At 35.6% G+C, this 17,336-nt stretch overlaps 2 protein-coding genes across 2 annotated transcripts; both read right to left on the bottom strand.

Annotated features, from left to right (window-relative positions):
• Positions 1-8,480: 8,480 nt before the first annotated feature.
• On the bottom strand, positions 8,481-9,131 carry LOC145679383 (uncharacterized). Its single transcript, XM_081749966.1, has one exon. It carries the CDS (start codon positions 9,129-9,131, stop codon positions 8,481-8,483), a length of 651 nt encoding a protein of 216 aa, XP_081606092.1.
• A 426-nt stretch (positions 9,132-9,557) lies between these two features.
• On the bottom strand, positions 9,558-10,175 carry LOC145679382 (zinc finger MYM-type protein 5-like). The gene has a single exon (XM_081749965.1). It carries the CDS (start codon positions 10,173-10,175, stop codon positions 9,558-9,560), a length of 618 nt encoding a protein of 205 aa, XP_081606091.1.
• Between the last annotated feature and the right edge of the window lie 7,161 nt (positions 10,176-17,336).

The raw sequence follows: 17,336 nt of genomic DNA, 5'->3' as shown, positions 1-17,336 counted from the left end.
TCAGAAAATTCACAGCAATGTTTTAGGTAGAAAAAATGTAGGAAACATTATCCGCAACTTTATCCGCTATCCGCACAGAAAAGATATATATATCCGCAAATACCCATTTTGATGCGGATATCCGCATCCGCGCAGACCTCTACTCATATCTGTACATGTCCCTTTACAGATACAAGTGAAGGACGCCTTCATAAAAATCGGCAAAGGGTATCATAAACGGGAATTTTTTTCGATTTTTTTTAATATTTCGCACCGTTTGCAAGATTTGAGCCCACTTATAGTTGGAATTTCTAATTCATATATGACCAGTGTTTCCTTTCTTTTTGCATGCATTATGTAATAAGTAAATAAATTAAACACACAATTATGTCAGAGATATACTGAGCTCATTGTGAAAAAAACTCCCCAAACAATAAAGATTCATCTTAGACTGGAGAAATGGTTATCCGTCGTTTTCTTATAATTTGGCCACGAAATAAACGTCTGAGGGATGTACAACCCCTATATACAACTATGCGATGTTAGAATATATAACTCATAGGGTATGATGCTCTACTTTTTCAAAAATTTCAGTACTTCCACTGTACCCCTAAAAATGTAATAAAAAACTATTGGCCATGTTTTTTGTTTTTAACATTCAATTAGAACTGGACAACTTACACAAAATTTGGAATCGACCAATGAAAACGGCACGTTTCTAGCACTTGTGGGCTCAAGATCTCATTGTCGAAAGGACTGGAGACAAACATATAAACTTTTCTGTGGGGACAAACATATACGCGTAAATCTAGTATTTTAATATATAGATAATGACTGGAATAGTTTTATTTTCGAGTGCTATTTTTTAATATTCACAATATTGAAATTTTTGAACTTATATTTTTCACGCGTTTGAAGAAAAAAGATATGATTACTAGTAAAATTAACCTAATACAAATATTTCTATTTTTTCAATTTTTCCAATTTTTGAAGAAAAAAATCGAAAAAAACCGGTTTTTTACTAATATGTGCAAAATTTCCGGAAATTTTACAACACTAGTTCAGACACACTTGTACTTTGTCCAGCATTAAACTTACAACGACTCACCAAAGGTAGTCGTCAACCTGGTTCGGCTAATTATATAAGTAAATCTTTAGTGGCAGTAATTGTTTACACATTAAAATATCTTCAGTAATTATATCCACTAGTATTCTCACCTTTTCTATCGAAATTACAAGTCGATGATGAGTATTAAATAATTTATTAGTTGATTCTCTTTTAACGTATTTTCACACAAACTGTCTTGCAAACATACATGTTGATTAGGTATCTATAAACAACTACATAGCAACCAACTATACAATAATGTATATTTCTTACATATATTAAAAACATTCTTCTTTTGTTATAATTTAATTAACATTATATCAAGTATAGTGCTTGTGTAGAAGCACTTTCTGCCCAAGATACAAGTAATTATCAACCGATACAAAGTATCTCGTTGTATAAAATGTCGCCCGACGATGGGACTGAATATAAAAGTTACAAGCGAGCTTGGCTTTTATATTTAAGAACCACTGGTCCGTTTATAATAATGATATTCTATTAATTACGTCCTTTACATTTTGATCGTCCCTCGTATATAACTTCATCAAGTTTCCTTCATACAGATACATTTATAATAAGTCTTTTATTCCATTAATATTTATCTTTTATTACAAAAACGTCGTCGCTTAATACTATAATCAATGAAGGGTGCGAAGTCAAAATCGTAAGAGGCAAATTACTTTTTAAAACATAAATCACAATGATTAACAGTTTCAATCATTATTAAAAACGGTGATGATAAGAAAAAAATGTTTGATCTTTCCAGGACGCATTATATAATAACTACATTAGATGATATTTTAAAATATACATTGTATCAATAAGGCGTCAGAATACAGAAGAGTCTTATTCGAGTAATATATAAGGTAGCGCATAAAGACAGTCGTCGAATAATTAGCTTAATAGAATGAACCTTATACTTAACATAATCTTTGACAACAAAGTTTCAACACAGATCAATATAATATAAATAACCTTTGCTTTTAATCAATTATGAATTAAATTATAATTCTTCACATTAACAAGACAGAATTAAAATCATTTGAAAATTATCATTGGTTAATGAGAATTAAAGAAAATTAAATTGAATAAAAATAAGATAAATGTTCATGAGAATCTGTAGCTGATATGGGTCTAACCCTTACTTCATCAACTGTAGTCAGCTTAAATTCGTACTTGCATATGATTCTAATAAAGTACATTGTACTGCACAATCGTTATTATGTCCCACACTATTTTGTACATGAATTGCGTCATGACTTTGATTTTGATGCGAAGTGCCATCTCTTGAATTACGACTACGTCTATCCATGTAGTTTACTGTATTCCTTGAATTTCGCCATGTATTTCGTCTATTTTTAAATCTACTTTGGTTATATGGTCTGACATAAGGATTGTCACGATTAATTAGGTTATGTGGATTCCCAACATATCTTTGCCTATTTTGCTCGTTCTGACTGTTTAAATTCACTCGATTTAGGTTGTGTTCCGTATCGTTCGCATTACGGATATTTAGATTACGAACAGGTACAAGGTGATCTGAATTGTTTTTAATTTTACCTACTCCCGCTTGATGATTCAGAGCATGGTATTGAGTTTCATAACATTGGACAAGCATTAATAGGTGATTAAAACTCATACACTGTGTAGAAAACAGGATCTGTTGTAGCTTAAACGGTAGTAAATTTCGAATTGATGCAATCACCCTAGATTCCGATTGCAGTGGATTTACGACTTTTAGTTCGTTATACGTATTTACAACAAAATCAACAACAGATTTGTGCAAACGAGGATTAAAAGATTGGTTTCTAATCGTGGCATCTCTGTTTGCAAGCAAAAAGTCATTTTCGTAATTTGCAATCAGCGCTGCTTTGAATTCCTCATATGTATTGACGTGATCTCGTACTGCTTTAAACCATAAAGAACATGGTGGGAGTAATAAATGAGGGATTAGTTTCATATATTGCGATTTATCTATACACATTATATTGCACTCATCCTGAAATTTTTCTAGGAAAGAGGTAGCATTTTCATTACATTTACCACTGAACTTACTCATGGCACGTATTTCACTCATCTTTACACTTAACTTTACCTTTCTTTCACCATTCCGTGTTCGTGTTGAGTGACAATTCCTACCTACTGCGTGATGTGTAGTTCCACCATCTCTTTTCCGCCCATCTGTATTCCTTGGATGAATTCTTTCCAAAATAATGTCCTCATCGGATGGATTACTTGAAGAAGAGATAATGTAAGGTCCACGTTGATCTGCTGTGGGTGAATGCGAGGTCATCTCTTGTGAACAAGGGAACTCCAAACGATCATTAACCATGTTGTTGTGGTATGCGTTGTCCTTAATCTGTAGCGTCCTGATTTCCTCTTGTAAGGTAGATATCAACTGAGTATTTGCACGTATTTGGTTAGAATTATCCGTGACCTGAATCTTTTGTTGACGTACAGAAGATTCTATTACTTCCAAATCCTTTTTTACACAATTGACTTCTTGGATTACATGGTTGTAATTATCCTGGCAATCTTCAGATACTCTTTTTAGCTTTTCATCAAACTGTAATGTGATGTCTCTCACCGCCTGGATAACAGATTGTTTCGTCTCTTCGGATGTCTGCTCCAATCGTCTACTTAATTCCTCATACTGTTTACTGGATTCCTCGGATTTCTGCTCCAATCGTCTACTTAATTCCTCATACTGTTTACTGGATTCCTCGGATTTCTGCTCCAATTGTCTACTTAATTCTTCGGATTTCTGCTGCATCGTCTGCTTTAATTTTTCCGACATCTGGGCTAAATTTTGCTCCAGTCGCTGTTCTTGTCGCTGTAAAGCCATTAAGATTTTGTCTTCTAATGTCAACATTTCGGGTGCAATAGGAGCTGTATTTTGTTCGTTGTTACCACTGTCAACAGTTTCTTTCTCCATTGCCTCACCAATCATGCTTGTTCTTGTGATTACTCTGCCACTTCTAAGAATAGTTGTGTTCGTATTCATAAACCTTCTTACTGAGGTAAATTCACCCTTACTTTTAAACTTCAGGATATGAATTTACAAGAATCCCGGGTTTCGGCACCAAAATTTTTTACAACGACTCACCAAAGGTAGTCGTCAACCTGGTTCGGCTAATTATATAAGTAAATCTTTAGTGGCAGTAATTGTTTACACATTAAAATATCTTCAGTAATTATATCCACTAGTATTCTCACCTTTTCTATCGAAATTACAAGTCGATGATGAGTATTAAATAATTTATTAGTTGATTCTCTTTTAACGTATTTTCACACAAACTGTCTTGCAAACATACATGTTGATTAGGTATCTATAAACAACTACATAGCAACCAACTATACAATAATGTATATTTCTTACATATATTAAAAACATTCTTCTTTTGTTATAATTTAATTAACATTATATCAAGTATAGTGCTTGTGTAGAAGCACTTTCTGCCCAAGATACAAGTAATTATCAACCGATACAAAGTATCTCGTTGTAAACTCTGGTGTTGGTTCCGACGCAGTTCGCTGCAAGTCCTGTTTTACCAGTCTGCCCAGCCTAAGACGTCGGACAAATGAGGTGGGGGGCGCCCAACCCCTCGACGTTTGGACGTCGTTTCCCCTTAGTTTCGCCACTTGTTAAAGACACTCACCACAACACTCCTCGAACACCTGACAAGTCCTGCAGTTTCCGAAATTCTCGTGCCGAGTGTTTCTGAATGAGTATTTTCTTCAAAATAATATTAAAAGTTATAGAAAGATTTTCGAGACATTCGATTCGAGTCGCGTAGAGTTTTAGGAGCTGTCTCGACTCGACTCGAAAATTCGAGTCGAGAAATACGTTTGTCTCGACTCGTCTCGAATTTTACGTGTGTCTCGACTCGTGCGCAACCCTACTAGGATTCTATGACTTTTTCTACCTGATGCACTATCGAGCGCACTTTGATACTCATATATGTGGTAGATGTGTGCTCTGTCCTTGAAATAAGCTTTTCAGTTCTTAATTGGGAGGGGGGTCACCGGAGATATAGAATGAGATTCACGAGAAAATGTTACTAAATATATGTAAATTATGACTAGGATTCTATGACTTTTTCCCATCTGATGCACTATCGAGCGCACTCTGATGATCATATATGTTGTAGATATATACCTTGTCTTTCAAAGAAGTCATGTAGTTCTGAATAGCAAGGCGGGTCACCGGAGATATAGTAATAGATTCACGAAAAAGCCTTAATGTGTATGTGTAAATTATGACTAGGAGTCTATGATCTTTTCTACCTGATTCACTTTCGAGCGCACTTTGATACTCATATATCTGGTAGATATGTTTTTTGTCTTTGAAATAAGTCGTGTATTTCTGAGTTCTGAGGTTGGCCAGCGGAGATGTAAAATTAGATTCACGAAGAAGCGTTAATATGTATATGTAAATTATGACTAGGATTCTATGATCTTTTGTACCTGATTCACTTTTTAGCGCATTTTGATACTCATATATGTAATAGATATGTGCCTTGTCTTTGACATAAGACAAGTCGTGCTGAATTTTGAGGGGGGTCACCGGAGATATAGAATTAGATTAACAAAGAAGCGGTAATAAGTGTATATATTTTGCGACTATGATTTCTAGGATCTTTTGTACCTGATTCACTTTCGAGCGCACTTTGATACTCATTTTTGTGGTAGATATGTCCCTTGTCTTTGATACAAGTCATGTCGTTCTGAAATGCGAAGGCAGTCATCGGAGATATAGAATTAAATTCATGAAGAAGCGTTAATATGTATATGTAAATTATGACTAGGATTTATGATCTTTTCTACCTGATTAACTTCCGAGCGGGCTTTTGATTCTCATATATGCAGTAGATATGTCTTTTGTCTTTGAAATAAGTCATGTTGTTCTGATTTCTGAGGGGGGTCACCCGAGATGTAGAATTAGATTCACGAAGAAGTGTTAGTATGTGTATGCAAATAATGAGTAGAGTTCTATGACCTTTTCAATCTGATTCACTTTGGAGCGTACTTTGGTACTCATGTATGTGGTAGATATGTTCAGGGTCGGCGGAAGGGGGAAATATCATCCGGGCAAAGAATCCATATGGCGCCCCCTACAACCCATTGGTATTACAGAGTTTAAATTTTCTATGCTACCTTACAGATAGCTGCTTTTAAAGGATAACTCCTTGAACTCTATAACTATAAGAATCAATTATCAAACTGACAAGTAAACCTTACGTTTGGGTGAATCGAGTTGCTGACTGAGACACATATGAGAAAGTAGTACTAAATGTGGTCAGTATTTCAGTGAAGTTGTAGGTGCGAAGCTCCAGGGGTTTAGGAGATACAGCTACCAGAACATCACATGGAAGTACAGAATAGTCTTCATACAGTTGGAGGTAAAAGCCCTGTAAGACCTCTTGTAACGACAAAAGGTGAATAACAAATACATGGGTACATATTAGGACTAGGGGGAAGTCATATAGTAAGGGCATACCTGACGGCGGCCATCTTGAAATCCGCCATTTTGAACTAAGGTTAAGTTTTTAAAATAGGAATAGGGTCATGTGATACATGATTTAAGGCGCAAATTTAATCAGAAGAACAATGGTGACGTTAATTTTGATTTACACGCAATTGGTAAAAAGTTACAGGGAAATTAAATATTGTTGCAGCGAGAAATAGATGTGAACAAGGTACAAAAAAAACAACGAAATGGCGTGCAAGTACAGCATCAAACAACTAACATTGTAACGCCACCATTGTATTTCTGATTAACTTCTAGCCCGAAGTCATCTATTGATTACTCTATTCCCATTTAATTTTGTGCTGGTTAATGATTAAGCAAAAATGGTTATACCGTTGAATTTATGGTGAAATTTGCTATTAATAAGGTGTCACTCTTATGCATTTTGTTTAAAACTTCTCTCTGATTCAAAATGTCGGATTTGAACATGGCCTCCATCAAGGCAACTCTTACCATAGACCTAATATTTATCCACTTGCTTTTTATTTAATTATTATAATTAACACAAAATTTACAAGGTGGGGTGAAGGACTAATACATATGCTGCAACAATATTTAATTTCCCTGTAACTTTTTACCAATTGCGCGTAAATCAAAATTAACGTCACCATTGTTCTTCTGATTAAATTTGAGCCTTAAATCATGTATCACATGACCCTATTCATATTTTAAAAACTTAACCTTAGTTCAAAATGGCGGATTTCAAGATGGCCGCCGTCAGGTATGCCCTTACTATATGACTTCCCCCTAGTCCTAATATGTACCCATGTATTTGTTATTCACCTTTTGTCGTTACAAGAGGTCTTATAGAGCTTTTACCTCCAACTGTATGAAGACTATTCTGTACTTCCATGTGATGTTCTGGTAGCTGCATCTCCTAAACCCCTGGAGCTTCGCACCTACAACTTCACTGAAATACTGACCACATTTAGTACTACTTTCTCATATGTGTCTCAGTCAGCAACTCGATTCACCAAAACGTAAGGTTTACTTGTGAGTAAGATCTTAACTTTTGTCAGTTAAATACACAGAGTAAGTTTTGGTTAACGATATACGAAACAATTATTTACACATGAGCATGCAAAATATTCTACGTCACTGATTAGAAATTTACAGAACGATTCAAGAAACGATTTATATAAAATTAAGATTGATGATGCGATACAGCATTTATTTACACATATATACATAAACAACCTTGTTAACTGCGAAAGAGAACACATATGAACAAAAGAACGTACAAATATATTTTGTAAGAGCACTGTACAAAGATTTCGTAATACAAATAATACAACCAGTTATATAATTTTATATCTTTATACAGTTTTAATGCAAATTGTCCTTTGACTTGTTTACAATGCGAAGTAAAGTTAATTTTTCGTGCCCTTTTCTCTGCAAAGTCTTTAATTAAAGTATCAGTGTCAAGCTCACACAGAACATCACATTCAATAGACATCATAGAAAGGCCTACAAGACGCTCTTGCGTCATCGTTGATCTTAGGTAGTTCTTTATAAGTTTCAGCTTGGAGAAACTTCTTTCTGCTGAAGCTACACTTACAGGAATAGTTAGTAGGATTCTTAGAGCAATAGTTGCATTTGGAAATAACTCAATAAGGGAGTTCTTGTAAATATATGTAAGTACTTGCAACGGTTTGCTCCCACTTTCAGAACCGAGAAATGAAGGTAAAAGTAAGAGAGAGCTCTTGATATAACTGAAATCCGTCAATATCACAGTGATCTTTGTCTGTTAAAGATAGTTGTAAGTCCTTGAAACACTTTAGTAAATACTCTTTGTCCGTTATTGGATGGATGTCATAAAAAAACCCAAATATTTCGCTGTGCTGCTTCAGTTGTTGAAATCTTTCATTCAGGGAACAGATAATTGTGTCTAATGTTGCAAAAATAGAAGTTACATTTAAACGCACTATATGGATCATTAATCGGTTCGTCTTCAGATTCATACAAAAATTGTCGTTTGACTTTTCTAGGTCTGAGTTTTGGTTCATTCTCAAATTGTGGTTGAATGTCGAGCTCTTCAGCAATTACTTTGGCATCAACCAAAATATTCTGGAAACCTTCATCACATCGCATGTTCTCAAGGCGACACTTGGTTTTCTTAAGCAGATCAACTGCTTGCTGAATGTCCACTGATTCTTGTTGGAAAACATGGCTAACCACATTAACACAAGAAAGAACTTCATACCAAAACACCACAACACAAACGAACTTAAAATTCTCGAGCTTCCTAGCCAGGGAACAAGCCTTATTTTTGCCCATAACGTCTATCTTTGAGTCCGTTGATGCTTCGAAAAGAGGATCGTAAATTTCTCCTAACTGGTAGCGAAACGATTTGACAGCATCGATACAACTCTCCCATCTAGTATCACTAAGAGGTTTCAAAGTGAAATTGGATATATGTTTTTGCAGAACAGACCAACGATATGTGGAACTAGAAAAATAATTGTATACTTCTTGCAATAAAGCAAAAAAATTTACAGCCTCACTACAGCACATTGCAGAATCATTCACAACCAAATTCAATGAATGGGAGCTACAAGGGACAAAAAATGCTCGACTATTTAGATCTAATATTCTTTTTTGAACGCCTGGGTGCTTTCTTTCCTTTCATATTGGCACCGTTATCATACCCTTGGCCACGCATGTTTGAGAGAGGAATTTTCAGTTTTTCTAATTCTTCCAAAATAGTGGTAGTTAGTCCTTCTCCTGAAGAATCATTTATGCACAAAAATCCCAAAAAATGTCCTTTAATGGATGGTTCCTTACCCAGTTCTACCTTCACGGAACGAACAATTAGTGTCATTTGCTCTGTATGACTTACGTCTGGTGTACAATCTAATATTACGGAATAATATGTCGCTTTCATTAGATCAGTCAAAATGTTATCCTTTATTTTTGACCCAAGGAGTTCAATTAGTTCAATTAGTTCAATTGAATGTCCTTGCTCAAATAATGTACATGTGTCTCTTTACATGTTATTCGTCGCAAATGCTCAGCCATAGTAACATCAAACTGTGCAATACACTCAACTAGTTTGAGAAAATTGCCGTTGTTTCTTGAGTAAATAGTGTCATTTTGACCACGAAATGCCAAGTTCTGGGAAGCAAGAAACTGAATTATACACAGCAGTCGTTTGAGAACCTCTTTCCAACGCTCAGTTTCATTGCGAATAATTGCTTGGTTTTCAGCGTCAACTGTTTTACCTGACTGTAATCGGTTTGCAAGTTCAAACCACGATTGGAAAGCCTTCATGTGAGTCAAAGATCTATCATGGTCTGATAACAGTCCGGACATATGCTTCCAATCCGAAAAACCTTCACGAGAAGAGAGTGACATTGTAGTACCACCGAAAAGACGGCAACAGAAACAAAATATTGCATCCTTAGTCACTGAATAAATAAGCCAACTACGAGCAACTTCTTCTCCATTGTGCAGACGTCTTTTGTAGTTACTTGTAGTAAATCGCCGACCCTCGCTGTTTACTGGGAACTCTCGTTTGGAGACTTGAACTGGACCTCGTCTAACAAGTATCTGACGCATTCTGTCCGTAATATGTTCTGGCCAATTTCCTGGATCATCAAGATAGATTGATTGTGATTCCAACACCTGTAAAAAAAAAAAAAAAAAAAAAAAAAAAGTCAGTAGAAAATAATGTTAAATTTATTTTAAACATTGTCTTCTAACAAAGAATAAGTGACTAAAACTTGAATGGAATTTTTAAAATTGTGTTCATAATTTTTAAAGATGGTAGGGTTGCACCGAAGATGGGTGGGGTGGGGGTGGCGGTGGGGGATATTCAAGCAGCTAGATCATCCGGAGATAAACACAAAACTTAGAATGGCGCATGACCAATAAGCCTCCGATAGATGTGAGATATAAATAAATAAAGAGGGGGAGAGGAAAAGTTTAATAATAATTGAAGTAAATAAATATATAAATAAATAAATACAGGTTTCGTGCGAATATAAGACGTCCACGTCATGTTCTTTTGTATACATAGGATAATCTGCCCAGGATTTTTGAAGCCCTACCCAGGATTCTCGGTTTCAGCATTGAAGTGCTGTAATGTGGTTAAATGCCTTGACCCTTATTGGCTCCACAAATGCCTCTTACGAAGTTGAATCAGTAATGAACGACCAGATCAACCGGGATACAAACATGTTCGTGGCTGACTTAACCTTAGAAATATGCAACTTTGAAAACAACATTTCTTTGAACATTATTCTTAGTAAGTTTGTATTTCTTACTATCTGTATTTTCTTTAAAATATGCACATTATTATACACTAATTAAAACTAAACTCTGTTTTTTAAGCTCCGAAACACCATTGACTGTGTCCAGGGGCGGACTGCCCCACCCTGCTACCCTGCAAATGCAGGGTGGGCCCCCCAAACAGGTGGGCCCCCTCTACCAACTTTAAAAAGATGTGCTCAATTAAAGCTATCAGCATCAAAAATATGGCAGGGTAATTCCCGCAAGCTTGTGTTTTGCATAAAAAAGACGTAAAGTTAAAATTTCATGAACAAACCTTATTCTTCTTCACGTTTATCAACTTGAAAAGGTTCCGTCTATGAGACAATCAGGCCCTAAAACATTGCTGGGTTTGTGATACAGTAGCTGTTAAAAACGAGAACGTTAACTACTACTTTTTTTTTTTAAATATAACAGATTTCAGGCTGTTATTGGATTTGAATACCATTGCCTACTCCGGTCGTTTTACAAGCCGGCGAGTGGCGATGTTTTAAAGAAACAATAGTTTTGTAGATATTGTTATTGTGGAAAGTGGAGGTGGAGCCGGAACGCTTTTGAACTGCATTGTCCTGAGACCAAGCTTCAAATAAAGAAATCGGGTCAGGCTTTGTTTTTTTCTTTTTTTGTCAGTGCGGTAAAGCGAAAAGAAATTAGTCGCCACTATCAACGATTGTTTTATACAAACCTCAAGCAATTACTATGAGGTTGCTGCCCTCGGCTCGTGTTTTATTTCTATATTACATCGAAGAGCAAATCCGATAGCAGCAATTCAATTATTGGAACACCAGTTACGTGTCGTTTGTCGTGGAAGACAGATGTGGTTGTGTCAGTATGGATAGTAGGAGTGATTGTAAGATTACTGTAAAGAAAAAAGTGGTGCTAAAAAGCGAGAACACAAACGAAGACGTGATTTACAAAAAGCTGCATCTGACCCAAAACAACGTAGGCTATTTGAATCTGTGAAGCCCCAAGAAACAAATGAGCGTGATGTGACTCATTGGAGTACTGCAGGACAGTTGCCAGGTATTTTTTGTTTTTCTGTCTAAGGTGTTTATAAATTATCATGTACACACCACGTCTTTGGATGATTTCAGTCAATTGTAGCTTATCTTTTATGGTTATTTTTACTTGAAATTACACAACTTTAACAGGCGAACACGAAATTAACTTAACTGTTTGCTGCCGCATAGTGCTTTCAAACGGGTCAGATCAAGCTTTCGTGGGTCAGGGGTCAAGTCAAGCCTGCTTGAGACACGGGTCGGGTCAGGTCACCTACGCTAGGGTCAGGGCTGCTCTAGCCACGGGTCGGCTCGGGTCAACTTTCTTATGCGCCGTTTCGGCTAAATCCTTCTCGGGTCGAGTTGAACGTCAACCCGACCCGACTCTGACCCAAATAGGTTTTAGCCGAAACGACGCATAAGAAAGTTGACCCGAGTCCATTTGTAACAGGCTAGAAAATCATTAAGAAACATTTCTATAAAGACCTTACAGTTCATGAAAATTCATGTATCAATGCTTCCGCAGCTTATGTAATGGCAACTAGAAGTGCAGATATAAATACACTTGTAGATAAAGGTCTCATGGACAGAAGAAAAGCTCAAGTTGAATTGTGGAGAAACTTTGAAGCGTATATTGAATATAGTTGTTTTTCTTGAACAACAAGGACTGCTTTTCGAGGGAAGCGCGAAGCAGCCACCGCTGATTTCAACAACAAAAAAGTTAATCATGGAAATTTCTTAGAATTGGTTTTATTGGTATGCAACTATGATGATATTTTAAAGAACCATGTTTCAGAGGCGATTATGAAGAGTCAAAACAAAAGATTGCGCCAAGACAAGTGTGGTGAAGGAAATTCACAAGGAAGAGGCTCATTAGTAACTTTTTTGTCGAAGACATTTGTCAAGAAGTTAGTAACCTATCTTGTTCTTCAGATTCAAACTAATAGTGTTAACGAAATAAAGCAGGCTGGTGCATTTAGTGTTGAAGTTGACTGTACCCAGGACATTACTGTTATTGAAGAGTTAGCATTGTGTGTTCGGAATGTGCTCCATGGTGAAATAAGAGTGAAACTTCTGAAACTAATTCCTGTCGACAAAGCTACTGGACTGGGTATTTACAAACAAACTGAGGATGAACTTAGTAAGCTGAAACTGTCAACGTCGCATATTGTAGGCTGTTCTTTTGATGGTGCAGCTAACAGGAGTGGCCAGTATAACGGTGTCCAAGCACAGCTCAAAAAACTTAATCCGAATGTTCAGTATGTGCATTGTCTCGCGCATGTTCTAAATTTGGTAATGATAAATGCAACAGAATGTTGCAAAGTCGCAAAAGACTTTCTTGGGTTACTTCAAATGACAGTTACTTTCATCTGCAATTCATATAAAAGAATGAAAGTGTGGATTAAGTACAATGAAGATAACTCAAGTGGTAGACAGCTACTTCGCCGATTACAAAAAGTAAATCTGACAAGGTGGTGGAGTAAAGATCGAGCTCTAAAGAGTATCTTTGATGATTTTTCGACACCTTTGCAAGATCGGAAGAGGTTCGTGACGCTGCTTCAATGTCTACTCACTATTGCAAGTATGAGTGATTTTCAAGCAGAAGTCACATTTAAAGCCAAATGTTTGGTTCAGAACTGGCGTAAATTTGAAAAAATTCTTGTGGCTTTTGTTTTCAGCCAACTTTTTCACCTATGTACACCTACTTCGCAATATTTGCAAAAATCTGGTTTGGATTATCTAACGGCTACAAAAATGATTTGTACGTTACAATCAAACTTAAAGCAAAAACGGAAGTGTTTTGTTCTATTGAAACTAAAGCTATGGAGTTTACAAAGGACTTGAAGAATGCAGGATACAATGTTGCAGTTGAAACTTCTCTCCTTGCAAAGAGAATACCAGTAGCAACTCTTCAAGCAGACGAGCTTTCCCATGATGAGGCAAGTATTTTAGATTGTCCATCAAAAGTGTTTCAGATAAACGTTTTCAATGTTATTTTCGATACTGCAATTGAGCAATTACATTCTCGGTTTATCTGCAATGACAGTCTCATGAAGGACATTGCATGGCTGGATCCTACCCGTTTCCATGAGATAAGTACTTTAGAAGAACTACCTGATTCATCTCTCAATACTCTACCACATTATTGCAAAGTGGAAAGGGAACAAATTTAAGAGGAATTGCTCCAATTTGCTCGTCATTATAGGGACTATAATCCAACAATATGTAAAAAGCAGGATATTTTAAGAAATGAGCATGGCAGCGAGCAATATGCTCATAGTAGTGAAAAAGAGGAAAATGAAGAAGAGGAAGATAATGAAACTGAGAGTGAGGAGGAAGGTGAATGGAAATGCAAACCTGCAAGACAGTGTAAAGTGTGTCTAGTTTGTGCACTGCACCTGTTTCACGAATTAAATCTTTATGGTTCATTATATCCATCGTTGTATAAACCGTATAAGTATGTTCTAACTATGGTGTACCCAAGTATCATGTGAAAGAATTTTCTCGATTATGAAAGTGATCAAAAATCGATTGCGTTCATCGCTTGGACAAGATTTGTTGGAAGACTTTATTCTTTTATACATAGAAAGATCATGTACACTCATGTCCAAAATGATTGTCACATATCTATAACTGTCTTTTTGTAAGAATATAATTTGATAATGATTTTGCAGAATACTTTTACTACTGATACTATGAGTATGATCGGGAAATGTATATTTGTGGTAAATTTCATAGAAAAAGAATTAAAAATACGAAAACTAGAATGAGTAAAACAAATTTTGCTAAATGGACAAGAAAGTTTTATTTTCGTTTTATTGTTCTTATTTACTGTTACCACATACATGTCTCTGCTGATTATATACATACTAACATTATAAGAAATACCGGAGGAATTCGTTATCAAATTATATTCCTACAACAACATATCTATAGACATGCGACAATAATTTTGGACATGAGTGTATGTTTGATTACGACAAAGTGATTGAAGATCTTGTATCTAGCTCCAAAGAATTAGGAAGATATTTGAAATTGTGAGTGTAACTGGGGCATAATGAAGATATTAATATTAGGATATATTTTTGGCATTCATATTAATATTATATTATATTAGGTTACAGTATGCAATTCAGTAGAAAATTTCAACCAATTTGATATTAGAACTGACTTATGAGGAAAGAAACTTACATTATTTCTGTCAGTGCTTTAATTATTTAGTGTTTCAAAGTTGACTTAGAATTACTTTTTACTTATTGCACATGTATATATTTTGGGTTTTCTAAAACATGACATTCATTTGTTTAAATAAATGGCTTAAATTCATTACATAAAAAACAATAACACTATATAAATAACTTAAAGCACCAATTCTGGTATTGTGTGTGTTTACAATAAAAATGATAATGCCAATTACACACTGTATGAGTTACTATTAAAATCTTCCTACTTCAGATTTTTTTGTAATTAATGTTTTGCTTTTGTATGAATATATGGGATACTATTTATGGGTTCGAAGATGGACTTCTATATGTAATACATATGAAGAATGCCAAGTACATTTTTTACATTTTTATACAGTGGGCCCTCATTTCAGTTTAGCAGGGTGGGCCCTATGGTTGCCAGTCCGACCCTGGTCAGACCAAGCAACACTGCGAAATTTGGAAACTTCAGTGTGGTGACTCGTACATTGTATCGCCATATAGGGGGCAAGCAATGAGTAAAATCTCAAATTCGATTTTTCTCACTATCACCATTCTTCTTTCGTATCGTGACTCATAAGTTTAATGTGTCGGCAGAACATTGTCTTAAATCATTTTTATTTCTCGAACTAAACATACATGTGTGTGTGTGTTTTGAATAATAAAATACGTATCTTTAGTTTTAATCCAAATAGAAGAGATAGTTCAAAACACTATAATGTCGTTACGTTACGTAACAAAATAATAAGAACTACGAAATTATAAAAAAAATACGAAATGAATACATTTATACTTGAAAATGTCTGACAAGGTACATTCCCGAAGTGTCCCCTCGGGATTCATGTAAAACTGATTTAAATGCAAAGTTCTCCATGGCTCAATGTGTATTGTACTAATTTTAGCGGCCCGTATGGGTAATTTGCATATTTATGAGTCTGCATATACCCGGAATTCCATCATGCATTACTATAACGCTCAGTCACAAAATTGCTTTTAGTTTCTTTAAGTGTAACTGAACATATGAAAAAAAATGGATCAAGTACTGCTTCTCTGACACGTATTATCACACCGGCCGCCATCTTGGATCCGCCATATTGAATTCAACTTTCGGTTTTTCAAATGGGAATAGGTGCATGTGATACATCAAATTCATATTGAATTTTCTTGGAAATTCATTCGTGTAGTGAGTTTTACTGTAACTTGTACCATTTGCGAGACATGTTTAATCCCTTTAGGCACTTCGCGAATAGAGATTGCAGAGTAATATCAGTTACGCTTACGTTTCTGATGTTGACAAATCAAAACAATTTCTAACTGGAAAAGTACTGTAGGTATAAACAAACTCTCTTCAACATTGGTGCCATAATCTTACAACATTCCTGTGAGTGATTGTTATGGGGATGCGGCACAGGATTGACACGGCACAGGATCGACACGGCATACGACCGACAATTCAGCTCAGAAACCTGTTTCGGTCATGTGCCGTGTCGATCCTGTGCCGTTTCGGTCCTGTGCCGTTTTGCTCTTACGCCGCTGCTCTGAAATAATTTAACTTTTAATCATGTGCCTAAAAAAATAATATTTTTATTATCTGTTTAATCTTTGCTCTTACAAATTATAAACTCCTGTCGATTCTATGCCTGTGCAAGTTATATGCATAGAATACGTACGATCGAAACGGCATAGAGCCGACACGGCATAGGACCGAAACGGCACAGGATCGACACGGCACAGGAGCGAAACGGCATAGGACCGAAACAACGCACGATCATCGCCAGTGCGTAGGATCTATAAAACCAAAGATTTATTTCTCATAAAAGCAATCAGAGCCCTGTCAATTGATTTTAAAATATAAGAATTATAAGATATTTACTATATGAATATTAATAATTGTGAGTGACAAAAGAATGATAGTGCTAAATGGACAAAATGTAATTTCTTGTGTGCTTGGTCAAAAGCATTTCTATATGTATGGAATACTTATATTTATTATTATTATTATTATTATTATTATTATTATTATTATTATTATTATTATTATTATTATTATTATTATTATTACGTTTTAACTCGTTTTGAAATCATGGCCTGATTACACTAGAAAGCGAAAGCCATAAGAAATGTAAGCTAAGTAGTAATATGGAATACTTTTAATGTTGCTCACGAGAGGAAACACTGCTCGCATGTCTTCTCGTCTCGATAACGAGACCACAAGAGATTTTTTAATAAGAAGCTGAGTTGGGAAGTAA

The sequence above is a fragment of the Thermobia domestica genome, chromosome 2 (genome assembly GCF_964235325.1).
Source record: "Thermobia domestica chromosome 2, izTheDome1.hap1.1, whole genome shotgun sequence".
Lineage (NCBI taxonomy): Eukaryota > Metazoa > Arthropoda > Insecta > Zygentoma > Lepismatidae > Thermobia > Thermobia domestica.
This window is presented reverse-complemented; position numbering and strand designations above follow the sequence as displayed.

Coding starts and splice junctions, on each gene's coding strand:
- LOC145679383 (XM_081749966.1), bottom strand. CDS start 9,131: ATGTGCTGTAGTGAGGCTGTAAATTTTTTTGCTTTATTGCAAGAAGTA.
- LOC145679382 (XM_081749965.1), bottom strand. CDS start 10,175: ATGCGTCAGATACTTGTTAGACGAGGTCCAGTTCAAGTCTCCAAACGA.